Source organism: Bidens hawaiensis, unplaced genomic scaffold, assembly GCF_021521415.1.
Source record: "Bidens hawaiensis isolate Kalapana, Puna unplaced genomic scaffold, B.hawaiensis_p1.1 tig00002236_1, whole genome shotgun sequence".
Classification (NCBI taxonomy): domain Eukaryota; kingdom Viridiplantae; phylum Streptophyta; class Magnoliopsida; order Asterales; family Asteraceae; genus Bidens; species Bidens hawaiensis.
In genome coordinates this window covers 329,473-345,198 of record NW_027491119.1, presented here as the reverse complement: position 1 = coordinate 345,198, position 15,726 = coordinate 329,473, and the positions used below count along the sequence as shown (strand labels likewise).

Below are 15,726 nucleotides of genomic sequence, written 5' to 3'. Positions count from 1 at the left end.
AAAAACAATGTGAGAATATGACTTTCTAATTTATCTCATGTGTAATAAACTAAAGAATATAAAATGTTTAGATAATATAAATAAAAGTACAAAAAAATTTCATGAACAAAATGTACAAACGAACATGAACGAGTGTTCATGAACGCATTATCGAACGTTCACGAACACAATTGAACGAACGGGGGCTCTGTTTGTGTTCGTTTGTTTAACCAATCAAACGAACTTTTTCTTCATGTTCGTTCATTTATTAAACGAACAAACATAAACAAACTTCCCATCAAACGTTTGGTTCGTTTACGGCCCTGGTAGCACGTCTTGAATAGCGAAAGCCTATTTTAATTAGTTGATAAAAAAGGAATGTAACGTTACACTTTATTATTACCCTCCGTTTCAAATTCAAATTCAAATCATTTTCCGTCACCTTCAAACTCACCGGAACCCTAGATCCGATCACAGAACCACCGATTCAATGGAATCAAAGCAACAAAAGCATCAAATTCCGTCATCTCCATCTTCTTCATTACTCCGAGACATTTCCAATTTCAAAACCCCAAAACCGCAACGCCGGTTTCAACCAAACCCTAGCTTCAAGTTTGAATCACCGTGTCCTCAATTCTTCACGGCCTCTAAACAGACACCTAAGTCATCATCAACATGCTCGATGTTTCGCCGCCGCTCTAGGTTTTCCCTTGCTGCTCAGAAACTTAAAGCGGTTGAGCTAGAGCATTCGAAGTCGTCGAGGAAAACGCAGACGGATAAAGAGAAGTCCTTGAAGTCGTTGGCGAAGTCGCTTACTGTTTGGCTCAATTTCCTATTTGAAAACCCTAGGTTGTGCCATTTGTTTTAGTTAATTTAGTTTGTAGTACTAATATTTATAGGTTTATGTTGTATTTTTGTACACTCTGGTTAGTTAATTTAGTTTTTTTCTCTAGTACTAATTTTTATTGATTTATATGGTATATTTATGTACACTCTGGTTAGTTAAGTTAGTCTTCTTAGTTAACTTAGTTTGTAAGACTAATTCCTATAGATCTATGTGGTATTTTTAAATAAACTCTGGTTAGTTAATTTAGTTTCCTTAGTTGATTTAGTTTATAGTACTCATTTCTATAGATTTATGTTGTATTTTTGTACACTCTGGTTAGTAAATTTAGTTTTTTTAGTTCATTTAGTTTGTAGTATTAATATTTATAGATTTATGTGGTACATTTGAATAAACTCTGGCTAGTTGTATTTTCATACAGGCATAAAATAATCAGTTTTACGTAACTTAATATAACCTCAGTTTTCCAAACATTCATCTCTATCAGAATTGATTTTTACAGCTGTACGAAGCACATCTAAAACACTATTATATGTGTAACCTGTTAGTGCAAGAGATTCGCGGAGCTGATTATGATTATTCAGCATCACATGATTACCCTAAAACTGGGTTTTCTTCGGCATTAGTTTGTTTTGACTCATTTTCTAAAATTTTAGGTCTTGTGGAGTTGATGTATCAAGATTTACGGGTGAGGATTCGTCTGATGTGTCATCAGATGTGGTATTTTTGGGTGCCAAGCGGGAAAGTGTGTCTCATGGTGGAGTGGACATTGATCGAGAGTGGCGTGGGCCCAAGCGCAGGAAGGATATTTTGTGGGTTGATAAGGGTAAAATGGGAAACAAAGTCTTGAGTCCGCCGCATTCCCGTTTGCAGGCTTCGCTTGAGGATGTTTGTAGCTTGGATGACTTGAAAGAAAGAATGGCAGTTTACTTGAGCCAAACTAGTTGCCATGAGATTCTTGTTGTCATGACTCATGTTACAAAGGTTTGTTTTCTGTTTTTTGTGGGCTTGTGTTAGTTATAGGCCTAAATCTATGGTCACAAACTCACAATAATGTTTTTAATTATTTAACTTTTCAGAATGTTGATGAAGGAAGACTAAAGATGAAGGCTCACTGTCCGATAGTTACTGATGTTGGAATGAAGGAGAATGCCTTGAAGATTCTAATGAGCTATAACCCTGTTTGGCTAAGGACTGGGCTTTACATCATATTTGGTGTTGAATCCTTGTTACCAAAGCCAAACACAGACACAAATTCAGAGCAAGAGTTTTCTTTTCTAAAAATGGTTTCTGAAAAGTTGTTTTTCTCACATTCTGGACTAGCAAAAGCCTACATTTACAACAAACTGGTTGATGGTTTGTACAGACCGGGCTATTATGAAAAGTTAGGAAATGTTAAGAGAATTTTATTGCTAGTACTCATACTTGACCGAGCTAAATCACAGAGCAGTTTGCCTATTTGTTATGGTATCGATGGGATTGATGGTGGGTCCCCTTTACTGTTCCCATCTCAAGCTACTATCAACTCAAGTTCTGATGTGATTTCCGGTAAATAGAACATTTATCATTATTTCATTGTTCAAGAAACTTTAATGTCACAAATTAATGCTTGCGTTTTTTATTTAGGTTTTTTATCACCTGAGGTGATGCATGGAGTTGGTAATCTTCTTACACAACTCACAATTATAGGATACAAGCTTTCTTACCACCAAGTATGTTGAAATTTCTTTAATTTATGACTTTATACCACTTTATTGTGTTTATATACAATGATTATGATCATGCTACATATTGCAGAATCCTCCTGTCAAGTATGTGTTTAAGGTGACCGATCTTTTTAATGATTTACAAGATGGAGTTCTTCTCTGTAGAGTCATTCAATTCTTACAACATGACCCATCTATTCTTAAGGTCGGCTTATTATAAAAATGAATCTTCTAAAAGATTTTGGTTTCTATTAAACTGCATAAAAATAGTTAATAAGTGCTTTAAGCTTCCTTCTGTTATTATAATTATTTTCTTCTTTTGCAGAAAGTGGTTGTTCCATCAGATGATCGAAAGAAGAATTTGGTTAATTGTGAGATTTCACTTAAATATCTGAAGCAGATTGGAGTTCCATTAGTTGACGAAGATGGAACTGAGATAATAACGGAAGATATTGCTAATGGAGATAAGGAGCTCTTAATCTCATTGCTATGGAACATGTTTGTTCATCTACAGGTTTAGTTGAATTTTTATACTTTAATCCAAATGTTACTCATGTTAAATTGCTGGTTTATAAATTTAGCAAAAATTTATGTTTGCTTCTTATAATTAATCTGATCCTTGTGCTTTACCTATAGTTGCCGCTGTTGATCAACAATGAGTTTATATCTGATGAAATCACTAAAATCCGTGGACCTGAAATGGTATGCATTCTACACATACAAATAACATGATTGCCAGTTTACTAATGATCATATGACTTTTATAAATTGGAAATTTGTTTTAAATCATATGGTACATGATTTTTCATAATGCCTTGATAAATTTAATCTACAACTCTCTCTCTTGATCTTAGCAGACGCTTCCAAACACCTCAAGTCATTTGGATATGCTTCTTGAGTGGATTAAGGTAATTTTGTTTTTAATTACCATCCATGCATAAAATAGTTGTATCGTGTAAGGTTAACGTATGCAATGATACCTACTGCTACTCATCTATGCAGGCAATTTGTGATAATTATAATTTGAAGGGTGAGAATTTCACTTCCTTGGTTGATGGTAAAGCCATGTGGTGCTTGCTTGATTATTATTTCAAAAAAGAACATCGTGATGTTAGTTCTAACATGGTATGCATTCTTACCCTGGTAAAGTTGTTTCATTTGTTTTCATGATCATGTTGTTCATTGTTATATGTTTATGAACTTCAAGGATCCAAAAGAAACAAATGGAACGTCAATCATGTCAGCTTCAGATTATGTTGATGCAGTGCATAACTTCTTGTTGTCACAAAAGTTACCAACACTATTGGGGAATTTCCCAGAGGTATGCTATTGCTATATAATCTTATTTTATCTTTTACTTTTCAGATGATCAGAACTTCAAGAAACACTTGACACCATCACCAGTGATTATATTAAAATTGGTTTATAGTTGCCCTAATTTACATTTTCAATGTTTAGGTTTTACAAGTTAGTGATATACTTGAGTATAAAGGAGCCTGCAGTGACCGGGGAGTGATCATTTTGTTGGTTTTCCTCTCATCCCAACTAGTTGTCAAGAGAAAATTGGTAATGAACTAATGACCAAACTATCCTTATGAGGGGTAACTTGAAATACATTTTTATCAACTGGGCCTTAACATGAATGTACATTATTGTTTTTTATGGCAGCGACAGATTAATTTTCATAAACTTTTGGGTCATAATCAAAATCCAGAGATAAAATGTATCAGGCGAGATCAATTCATTGGATCTCATGAAAATGAAGCAGAAACTTGTCAGAATGAGAGTGAAGGTTTCCACTTTGCACTGCTTTATTTTTTTCTTCTCAAAGTTGGATGCTTTTGGTTTTCCATATTTATCATGAGACTTTATTTATTTATTTATTATTTTTTCATGTAGATAATGGGAGAAATTTTAAGGCAATCATGGCTTGGTGGAAAGAAATGGCTCAACACAACAGCAAAGCCAGCGTGAATCCGGTTTTCATAGCTTTAAACAGCTTAAGTGGAAAGCAATCAAGTGATAACAAACGAGGTTATCAGTCTAAGCTTTCTATATCTAGTTACTTTAATAATATTTCTAGTTGGTTGCATAATAAGATTATCATAACCCTCATTTAATGTTATGCATTTGTTAGATGTTTCTTATGTCTGATGTATACTTTCATGTTTGTTTCAGAGAATGCTGCAACAATCATACAATCTCATTTCAGGCGGTTTGTTAAATACCAAAACTTCAAACGGATTAAGAATACAATTTCTTTTCTTCAAGCTGTTATTCGTGTTTGGATAAAGGTGAAGAATACATCAGCCACTGCAAAATTCAATGCAATCAAGATTCGAGAAGAATCATACGGTATTAAGCTAATATTCTTTATTTGCATCATTTCCTGTTTTGTTAATTTCTTAATTTTTGATTTTTTACAGATGGAAGGAAACCATCAAAAAGTTTTTCTAGATATTTCATTGACAGATATGCTTTTATCAAGCTCAAACGTTCTGTAGTAGTCATCCAACATGCTATACGACATTGGATTGCCCAAAAGCATCAAACTGATGCTGCGATTATTATTCAAAAATGCATTCGTGGGCATGCAGCAAGGTCTGCATATGTTCAACAATCAGCTGCAACCAAAATTCAAGCTTGCTATCATGGTTGGGTATCAAGGAAAAGTTTCTTGCATCAAAAGCAAGCAGCAGTAAAAATCCAAAGTCATTATCGTGGACACAAATCAAAGAACAGTTTCTTGTATAAGAAGCATTTCTTAAATCAGAAACAAGCAGCTACGAAGATTCAAAGTCATTATCGTGGATTTCTTTTGAGAAAGAGTTTCTTGAATCAGAAGCAAGCAACAACAAAAATTCAAAGTTCTTTTCGTGGATTTCTATTGAGGAAGAGTTTCTTGAATCAGAAACAAGCAGTAACAAAGATTCAGAGTTATTATCATGGATTTCCATTGAGAAAGAGTTTCTTGAAGCAGAAGCAAGCAGCAACAAAAATTCAAAGTTCTTTTCGTGGATTTCCATTGAGGAAGAGCTTTTTGAAACAGAAACAAGCAGCAACAAGAATTCAAAGTTCTTTTCGTGGATTTCTATTGAGAAAGAGTTTCTTGAATCAGATACAAGCAGCAACAAAGATTCAGAGTTATTATTGTGGATTTCTATTGAGAAAGAGTTTCTTGAATCAGAAGCAAGCAGCAACAAAAATTCAAAGTTCTTTTCGTGGATTTCTATTGAGGAAGAGTTTCTTGAATCAGAAGCAAGCAGCAACAAGAATTCAAAGTTATTATCATGGGTGGTTGTCAAGAAACAGTTTCTTGAGAAAGAAGCAAGCAGTTATAAAACTACAAAGGTCATATCAGGCAATAAAGTGTTTGAGAAGCTTTAAGCAGTCTAAACTTGAAATCAAGGCAGCGATTACCATTCAATTGCATACAAGAAGATGGATTGCTTGTAGGGTAGCATGTAACTATAACCGCTCCATCGTGTTGATCCAAGTAAGATTTTTTTTTTATATATGCACTAGAAAAGCGTATAATATTCTTTTCACTATGAAAACTGTAAATAGTATTTGCCACACTGACTTATAAATGTGTAGATTTTGCCAGTTCTCCATTCATATTCTTCATGCAAGTTTAGCTTTATAACTTTCCGAATTTTTAAGTGTATAAGTATGTCAAAAGAATATGCAGAATAGCTAATTTGTTGTAGTTATGCTATTCCTCTGATACCGCTTTTACATGAGTTTAATTATTTCCTTGAAACAGAGATTTTGGCGTAGTCGGTTGATGAGAAGGGAGTTTTTGTTGCAAAAGGAAGCCGCAACGAGGATACAAAGTGCTTTTCGGTGTTTAAAATGCTTCAAGAATTTCAATTGTTATAAAAATGCTGCTACTATAATTCAGAAATTTGTCAAGGGGTGGATTATTAGAAAGAGGCTTTTAGGTAAGTCTTATCATCTTAATGGCTAATTATGTTTTGTGCTACTTATCACATCGCTTGTTTTTTCTGTTAGATGTATGTTTATAGATGTAACTGACATCGACACATTGGATTGAATAGAAAGTGGAGCAATATCAGGCTGCAATCATGAAGTTAAGTTGTACGAGAGTTCTGCTTTGATGTTGCAGAGATGGTGGCGGGGTATATTGCTAACCCGATCCCAAAAAAGAACAACATCAGCAGTTTTGATTCAGTCAAACGCTAGAGGATGGATTGCTAGAAAACGAGTAGCTCAGAACAAACAACGTGTTGCAGTGATCCAAGTGAGTAACAAACCTTTGATTTTAAGTTCATTATGTTCCAGAATAAATGCAATAATTTGTTTTTTACAGTCATATTGGAAGGGATATATTGAGAGAAAACATTCAAGAGAAAAGGTAACCGATATACGGCTAAGGGTGCAAAAGGCTGCTGAAAATGTGGATGATGGCATGAGAATTATAAACAGGCTTATTGCAGCACTTTCTGATCTGAAAAACATGAAGAGTGTTACTGGCATCCTTCATACTTGTGCAACACTTGGTAACGAGCTAGTTTACTTGTTCTGGTTATTTAAGAAGTTTACTTTTGGGATATTTTAATTTACAATTATTGTTTTATACAGATATGGCTACAAAACACTCTCAAAAGTGCTGTGAGAAGCTTGAATTAATTCGTTCAATTAGTCGGAGCATTGTTGATCAAGAGGTTTTAAGACACACACTTTCTGTTTTTAAAAACCTCACACGTTATCCCCATTTAACTGAAGCGCTCATTGACACTAATGGATCGGGCCAAACAATTCTTTGGGAATTCATACGGTTTGTAAAGATGTTTCTTGACAAGTTTTCATGTTCATTTGTCGTGGTTCTTGTTCTGTTGTAATCTTGTTTATCTTACTTTTATGGGATGCAGAAACAAAGAAGACGCGTACTTCATTGCAGCTGATGTTTTAAGAAAAATATGTTTAAACAAAAAAGGAGTTGCGAAGGATTGCGAAATTTACATGCTTTAGTAAAGAGATTGCATAATCTTGTTGAAGATCTTAAAAGGAAAGCAGGCAATGAGAAGAGGTACGCATAAGTAACATCAGTTTTAATTATTTCTTAATCGCTAAAAACTAGCATTTTCAGATTCATGGAAACATTTTGTATATGCAGGAATCAACGAACTGCAGCACCAAAGGAGCAAACTGACCGAAGATTGAAGGAACAGACTGACCGAAGACTGAAAGAAGCTGTTCAAATCTTGAAACTGATAACAAATGGTTAAGATCAATTCCAGCTTGGAAGCACTTATGGTTTTTGTGTTTTTAGTTCTCAAGAAGTCTTGTTTCCTTACAAGAAATCTAGTTTGATTGTATGAACTAAATGATAGGTGTTGATCAAGGCTTTAGTGTTTTGTGGATTAATGTGTAGATTGGAGATTTGATGTGTTGATTTTAAGGTTACAAAATAACCTTAAAAATATCAAATTTTAATGTTCTGAACATTTAAACTTTTGTTTGTCGTGGCAGATAACAGAAACGCATCAGCTGATTCGATACGAATAATACGATACTAGCCATATAGAAAACAGCTATATAACAATCTTTATACTTATATATTCACATAATCCAAACTCCAGTTTAGAAAGAAAAAACTATTCCTTAATATGGCTTGCACCGACAAGCTTAAAGATATAATATGCAAAAAAGACGCGAAAATGATTTTAAATTAAACAATTAAACACCTTTCCTGAATCTGAGTTTTATGTATTGACTCCAAGCACAAATCCATTGCTGTAAGAAGGAAGATTGGTAGATAAACTGTAATTCCTCACAGGAGAACGAAAAGGGTTCGGTGTAACAGGATGCGTAATATGCAATCCCACACCACGAATAACTTGTTTTGCTTTTGCACATAATATTTCAGATTGCTCAGTAAAGAAAGCTGAGAATTCCTTTGACTTAATCAACTCAAGAGCTCCATTCCAACTAGAATAATTATCAAATCCACAGTTTAAACCGACAACAACATGTGGAGGCGGCAAATAAGGTGCTTCCTCTTGGTAAATTCCCCTTACAAGGTTCACACGCACTCGACTTCCAATTCCCAAAGTCGAACCGGATAAGTTTGTCGGGACCCCGGGCCCCACCATCACTATATGCACGTTTCCCATCCCGTTAAGTATATGACTTATCTCTGCGAATGCTGGCATCCAATCTAGCTCCTCTTCGGGTCCAATGTAGTGTAAAATGACTTCTTTACCCTTGAGTAAAAGATTCTTGGAAACGACACTTAGTGTCATTAGGATGTAATAAACGGTTAACGGGTGTGAAAGGATGTCGGCAACCGGGCTAGACAAAGGTAGTGATCTAAGGTTGTAGTATTCGGGCCAGCTGGCAAGAAGGGTCGGGTTTGAAAGCCCGTTTTTCTGCATGACAAACTTGTGTGGGAATTCATCATCATCTAAACCACCCCAAGATTCAGATAATTTGTTGGTTGTAGGGAGCAAACCGAAGGGACAGTGAGAATAGCAAGGGCATTTTCGTCTCCACATACCCTTTTTATGCACACCGTTCATTTCAAGATATTTACACGGATGCTCGTTGGAACAAGGAAACGTAAATATATTAATTGCTAACTCGTCTTCGCGCTCCATCATTGCTTTATAAAGCCCACAAACGCCTTTATGCGACTCTTTCCAATGTTGTTTTTGGCACAAAGCGCTACAATAGATTATACCGTTACAATTGTCACAAGATGTTATATTTTCTCCAAACACTTGTTTTTCACATTTAGCACATTGTCTTAAACTGACTGACTTTAAATCAAAAAAAGTTTCCTCCTTTTTGAAGTCCGAAACTTTAGTAGGGGTCGACGAGGCACTCAAGTTGACTTTTTCGGTATATCCTTGACCAGGTGGATGTGAGAATGTAACAGCAACAAGATCATTTCCCTTTGACAATTCAGCAGGCCACTGCACATCAACAGTTTCAATAAACGGGTCAAACGAAACAAACTTTGACCATTTCGGACTATCGTAATTCTCTTGAAGCAGCGGGTGGACTAAAGTAACAGCTTTCATGACACCATACACAAACCTAAGCTACCATACACAAACCTAAGCTCTTCGCTCGTAGGATTTCTGCACCTGAGCTCACCCGACGAGTTGCAACGACACACATCAAAAACTGGAAACCGATCATCACCCGAAACCTCCAAAACCAAAGATTTAATCATTCTCTTATGTGAAATAAACATCAACGATTCCACCTCATACGTCACCCTCAAAACCTCAACATTCGGAGCACGAACCGTCTCTCTCGACCCCATCATTTTCTTCGCATCATTTTCCGATCTAAACATATACAACGCGACATCTCCACCGTCTCCACCAACAAACTGCGCACACGGGAAAGGCTGTTTCTTTCCCGTCCAATCCGAATCTTTCCCGACCTTAAGCCCAAAAAGATGATTCGGTCTTATTCGTTTCCACGGATCAGTCCTATACAGAGCAGCTGCAGCACTATAAAGAGACTTGATAACAGAAACCGAAATGGTTTCCACATTTGTTAAACAAGTTCCTGATCCCGGACCAAGCCCGGGCCCGGAACCGAACTGATGGCAGTATCTTATGAATAGTTTCTTCAGATGGGCATCCATATATGTTATGTGTGTTGTTCAAAACCTAAAAATGGGCAAAGTTATAATAATGTGGGCTTAAATGTAGTGAATCTAAGGCAGGTAAAACCCTAAAACATTAATGAATAATGTGGCGGCAGAGTTATGAACATAGAGCTAATTGCATCACACTTTTAACATAATAGTAATAATAATAAGAACAAGAGAATAATAATAATAAGAGATGGGTGTACAGTAGTTGTTTGATGAATGCAGGTTTGCTTGAATGGTTGGTGGTGTTTAATACAGATCTGACCGACACAATAATCGGATATTGTGTTCAAATGCAAGACAGAGAGACTACTGTTATGTTGATGTTGGTTGTGTTTTAGGACTTGTTTTGTACTTTGGTCGGATTTTGGGTTGGAAACTTGGAAAACAATTTTCTTTTCTTTTTTTTAAAGAAATTTACTAACAATTTTTTTTATATCAATCAGGTTGTGTCACGGGTTAGACTAGCCGGTTAAGGATGCTAAGCCTTAGACATCATTTTTTGGGCTTTGACTTTGATAAAAGGGTTTGTCTTCTGAACAATCAGGAGTTGGCACATGTCATTTGTCTGTTTTCTTGATTATATGTGTTCAGTTTGTTATTCTGTCAAAATAAAGGGCAATGTCGTCTTTTTTTTTTTTCACATGTATATCAAAACGCTATCTTCTTCCACCCTTGTTCTTTAAACTAGCTAGTTCTTCTAAGTGGGATCATCGTTGATATCAACTTTAATTGAACAAATCCATGTGTTCACACTCTGTTTACTATCTAATTGTGTTATGGTTTATAGATCCTACCGAATTTTGTTAAGTATGGTGTCAAATAAAAGCCATCCGATCTAATCTTTCAATACGCTCTGATATAACAAACCTCAATTTGTGCCTACACTAATGTTGGTAAGACAAACGCTGTTTGGCAGATACACCAATTATTCACAAGACGATCCGGATATGTGTAGAAATTGTTAGCTAGATGCTCTCTATCCAGTTGCAAAGAGCCGTACATGACGAGTGATGTTGAATGAATTGGAGAATAATGATGGTGGTGGTGGGTAGTTGTTTCCATTGCCGTCACCGACGGAGATGTCGAGGTACGCAAACTGCATGCAAAACACATAAACGCAATTGAGCAATCATAAAACGTCTTTTCAGTTGTTTTTTGACCGAAAATAGACTGGATACACATAACAAATCCATCATTTAACAAGGGGCGATAAGGAAAGATAACGATAATAATAATAATAATAATAATCCATTTTATATGAACGACCGACTATCATTCATTCATATTCATATTATTCAGATTCAGATTCATATTCCGTTATCATTCTCAAATTAGGGTTACGTTTTCATCCCCAAATTTCAATATCTCTAAATTCGATTAATATTTAAAATTACGGTATGCAACCTGCAACAATGGACCCTCAGCAGCAGCAATGGATGGCCATGAATCAACAACAGCAGCAGTTCCAGCAGCAAATGTATACTTATAATAATAATAATAACAACCAGCAGCAGCCACCGGCAATTCCTCAAGCGGCTGATGAGATCCGTACTCTGTGGATCGGAGATCTGCAGTATTGGATGGATGAACACTATCTCCTTACCTCTTTTGCTCAGACCGGAGAGGTGCTTTATTATTATTATTATTATTTTCATTTGTTTGTAATTGAATTATGTTATTTTGTTACACTTTATTTGCATTACTGGTAATTATAGAAATTGCAGTGATGGAGGGAGAATTGAGTGTTTTCTATTACGTGTTTTTATTGATCTAATTGCATATATGAAAATGAATTTCTCTGTAATCAGTGATCACTACTTCCCTTAAAAAAAAGCCTGCTTTTTAACTGTTTTTTTTTAACATGTTACTTTATGGAATACTTTTAGTACTTCACAAATTCAACACTTTATGTATGTGTTTAAGTGTAACCAGTGCCGTCCTTGAGAATCGTTAAAATTTTTGGGCCGAAAGCAAGAAAAAGTTTGGTCCTTTAGTGAAAATAGCTTTTTTATTGGGCTTAAATAATTAAATTTTTAAATAGGCTTATTGGTTATGATTTCGGTTTTGCAAAAAATGTTTTGTAATAATGGGCTTTAATGAATTCAGTAATTGAGTTTAAACATTAAGAATATATATATTCTTTAAAAAAAATATATAAAAAATTTCTATTAAAAATTTTTGTGGCCTAGCGGGGTGATCGGGTCAGGGACGATCACTCCCCGCCCCCCTCAAAGCCGGCCTTAATTGTATATATGATAAAGTCTAAGTAGGAAAGTGTTGCAATGTGCTAATCCAACTTTGCTAGGTTCTTGCACTTGATTGCTGCTGATTTAGTATAATAGGAATATGTTAATATCTTTTAATGATTATTGTGCTGAACAGTTTGGCTATGTGATACTGGAGTGTGTTGTTGCTTGTTATCGTGAAGTTATATAAAGTTTCTTTGTGTTTGCAGGTGGTTTCTGCAAAAGTCATACGAAACAAGCAATCTGGGCAATCTGAGGGTTATGGTTTCATTGAGTTTGTTAACCGAGCAGCTGCAGAAAGGCATCTACAGGCATATAATGGTACTTTGATGCCCAATGTTGAGCAGTTTTTCAGGCTAAACTGGGCCTCCTTTGGCGCTGGTGAACGTAAACAAGATGACACACCCGATTACACTATATTTGTTGGGGATTTGGCAGCTGATGTTACGGACTATACCTTGCAGGAGACGTTTAGGGCTCATTATCAATCTGTTAAGGGTGCTAAGGTTGTAACTGATAGGCTAACAGGACGCACAAAAGGTTATGGCTTTGTGAAATTTGGAGATGAGAGTGAGCAAGTGCGTGCCATGACTGAAATGAATGGAAGATTATGCTCAAGCAGACCTATGCGAATTGGACCAGCTGCTAACAAAAAGAATGTTGGTGGTCAACAATATCCAAAAGGTACGTGCTTTTGCTCTTACTGGCTCTCAAAATGCAGTTTGCTGATTTTATCTGCTTGGATTACAGTAGCCTGTGAAATGATTCTTGTATCTCTTCTGTTTAATTCATTTCTTGGACTCTTTGTTATCAGATATTTTATGTTTGGTTTTCTTACGAAGCATCTTATGATTTATCCATTCGCGATTTTGGTCGGTTCTTGTAAATTAACACCAGCTTAACGTCGTAATTACCTTCCCGTGCTTTGAGAATTACCGGCATTAATGCTATTAACACATTGAACATGCAAAAACTTATAAACTCCTATTGTCTCAAAGCAGGGCATCGAGAGGTTCTATCATATAAGGGTCTGGCAATGATTTCAGCAGAAATTGTTACCCTTAGGTCAGTTTTTCATTTTATGTCATTAATTTCCCTTGCCGTTTATTTAAGTTCCTCAACGCAAAGTTATGTTGTGTTGCTTTCTTTTTCTCAAGTTCTTTTAATATTGAGCTTTCCTTTCAGTCAAGTACTTTATTCGTTGCCATTCAATGCATTTGTTGTTATTTCTTTTAATAGCCAATATAAAATTATTTTTATTCTGTTAACATTCTTTCTTTTACTTTCTTACTTGGATCTGTACCCCTCTTCCTTAGCTTTAATGTTTGCTTTCTTTTCTTTTAATTAAAATTCACCGATACCATATTTAGATTTCTCTTTAAGCTGTATAGTATACAAGTTTATCATGATGATGAGCTTGTCAGTAATTAATTCCCATGATCTGTACTTAAGCTTCTTATTTGGGTATATATAATATAATGCCAGACAACATAGCTAGCATGTGTTTCACACGGTCTTAGAATCAAAACGTCTAACCTTTGGTCTACATAAGACCTGATTCTAGCTTTATGTAGTTTGACACTTGACAAAGTTGATCAACCCAAAAGAAGGGCATGTTTGATGTGGATAAAGGGATTGTGTAATCTATTTTTGCTGGTGCCTGGTGGTTTTTATTAAATATTAACCTTTGTATATGGAGAAATGAACATCTTCATTAACCAGATAAAGATGAGGTTTTCATTTTTAAATTCCCATGTAGACTCAAAAGCACTAGTAAGTTCACTATGCAAGGAACCAACTTGGTGCAAGTAATTTTTGTTTTTAAGGTGTAATTGATATTTATCAGCTGACTTGAAGGAATCATGCATGGTTTAATGGGATTGCTTGTTCTGTTTGCCTTTATGTTTTGGTTGATTAAAATAAAATACTATGGTGCTATAGGATATTTTAACCCTATTAGATGATTTTCCATTTCACTATTCTGAATTGAGGTTTATGGTTTTGTATCCGTATATTACAATCTCTTGATCTCATTCACAATCTCTTGGTGCATTCAGTCACTTCCTGCCTCCATCTCTGCAATTACTGATCTCTGGGATGTGACATTAAACGGGGGCTACAGCATTTTACTGCCCTTTGAACATCTTTCATTTATATTTTCTTTATTTGCAGCTTCCTACCCAAACACTCAAGCAACACAGAATGATGATGATCCAAATAATACAGCTGTCAGTAATTTCTTTCATTATTGTTGGTGGGTTGGATCCAAATATACAACTGAATGTTAAAAAAAATGCATTGCAGATATTTGTTGGTGGGTTGGATCCTAATGTTAGCGACGAACACCTTAAGCAGGTTTTCAGCCAATATGGACAATTAGTCCATGTGAAGATCCCTGTTGGCAAGCGGTGTGGGTTTGTTCAATTTGTTGATAGGTGTGTGATATATTCAGGCTTCTTTCGATTCAGGAACACAAATCTATTTCTTGCTGTTAAGTCTTTTCTATTTCCATGCGTATATATATTTTCAGAAGTTGTGCTGAGGAAGCATTAAGAGCGCTACAAGGAACTCAGTTTGGTGGACAAACTGTGAGACTTTCATGGGGCCATAGTCCTTCCAACAAACAGGTTTTGTTTGAAACTTTGAACATGTCGTGAATATTTGATGCGTAGATATTTGCTTCCTAAGAAATTGTGATTTGTGTGTGTAAATTTGCTCAGCCTCAGGTAGAACAAAGTCAGTACAATGGTGGATACTATGGGTATGGACAGGGTTATGAAACTTATGGCTATGCACTGGTTGCTCAAGATCCTAATATGTACTACGGAGGCTATGCAGCAGGATATGATGGCTTCCCACAGGCACAGCAGCAACTACAACCACAGCAACCACAGCCACAGGTAAGATTAACACAGGGTTATACGTATACATTGCACAGTTTTTATTGTCCTATATAGTGTCGGCATATTGATGTGACCAACGAGGGCAAAGAGGAAATTGGTTGCTAAGAAAGTGAGGTTGCGATTTCCGTCTTTACTTAACGTTCAACTAAAAGTGAGGTTTGGATGTGCAGTGATATGGCGTTGAATGGGAGGCTGAGCTGTACCGGATCCTGCGAGTGAAGACTTCTCGAAATTATTGAGTAAATGATCTGCTGCTTTTAAAATTATTTGTGGTTTTATTCTGAATTTTTGTTTTTCTGCTGAGATGTTCCTGATGCTACTTGCCATGTTCTGTAGCCGCTTGGCTGTATTTAATTATCACAATCAGGATATCTTTCTTTACTTTGGTGCTCCCTCCTCCGGAGGTTGA

At 35.8% G+C, this 15,726-nt stretch overlaps 2 protein-coding genes and 1 pseudogene across 3 annotated transcripts; 2 read left to right on the top strand and 1 right to left on the bottom strand.

The window, feature by feature from the left end:
* The first annotated feature begins 1,261 nt into the window (after window positions 1–1,261).
* On the top strand, window positions 1,262–7,830 carry LOC143610758 (uncharacterized; annotated as a pseudogene). The gene is made up of 20 exons (XR_013149641.1): window positions 1,262–1,807; window positions 1,903–2,371; window positions 2,450–2,535; window positions 2,621–2,734; window positions 2,855–3,043; window positions 3,166–3,231; window positions 3,384–3,437; window positions 3,532–3,654; window positions 3,737–3,850; window positions 3,988–4,095; window positions 4,198–4,321; window positions 4,429–4,563; window positions 4,708–4,884; window positions 4,956–6,025; window positions 6,296–6,494; window positions 6,591–6,793; window positions 6,863–7,052; window positions 7,135–7,330; window positions 7,425–7,582; window positions 7,670–7,830. The product of XR_013149641.1 is annotated as an uncharacterized LOC143610758 (transcript).
* A 420-nt stretch (window positions 7,831–8,250) lies between these two features.
* On the bottom strand, window positions 8,251–10,191 carry LOC143611607 (uncharacterized). Its single transcript, XM_077085791.1, is given in 2 exon segments — window positions 8,251–9,617; window positions 9,620–10,191. Coding segments are annotated over 2 exon segments (1,896 nt in total). The 5' UTR covers window positions 10,157–10,191; the 3' UTR covers window positions 8,251–8,258.
* Window positions 10,192–11,565: 1,374 nt separating this feature from the next.
* Window positions 11,566–15,422, top strand: LOC143610746 (polyadenylate-binding protein RBP45-like). The gene is made up of 7 exons (XM_077085144.1): window positions 11,566–11,793; window positions 12,624–13,098; window positions 14,587–14,642; window positions 14,719–14,849; window positions 14,945–15,041; window positions 15,135–15,314; window positions 15,372–15,422. The coding sequence occupies exons 1-7, from the start codon at window positions 11,566–11,568 to the stop codon at window positions 15,420–15,422; spliced, it is 1,218 nt and encodes a 405-aa protein (XP_076941259.1).
* The last annotated feature ends 304 nt before the right edge of the window (window positions 15,423–15,726 follow it).

What these genes read in the sequence shown, in the direction of transcription:
- LOC143610746 (XM_077085144.1), top strand. Translation starts at nt 11,566, where the DNA reads ATGCAACCTGCAACAATGGACCCTCAGCAGCAGCAATGGATGGCCATG. An exon ending in ATAGTCCTTCCAACAAACAG is followed by an intron (nt 15,042 to 15,134) that starts GTTTTGTTTGAA and finishes AAATTTGCTCAG; the next exon opens with CCTCAGGTAGAACAAAGTCA. An exon ending in CACAGCAACCACAGCCACAG is followed by an intron (nt 15,315 to 15,371) that starts GTAAGATTAACA and finishes TGTCCTATATAG; the next exon opens with TGTCGGCATATTGATGTGAC.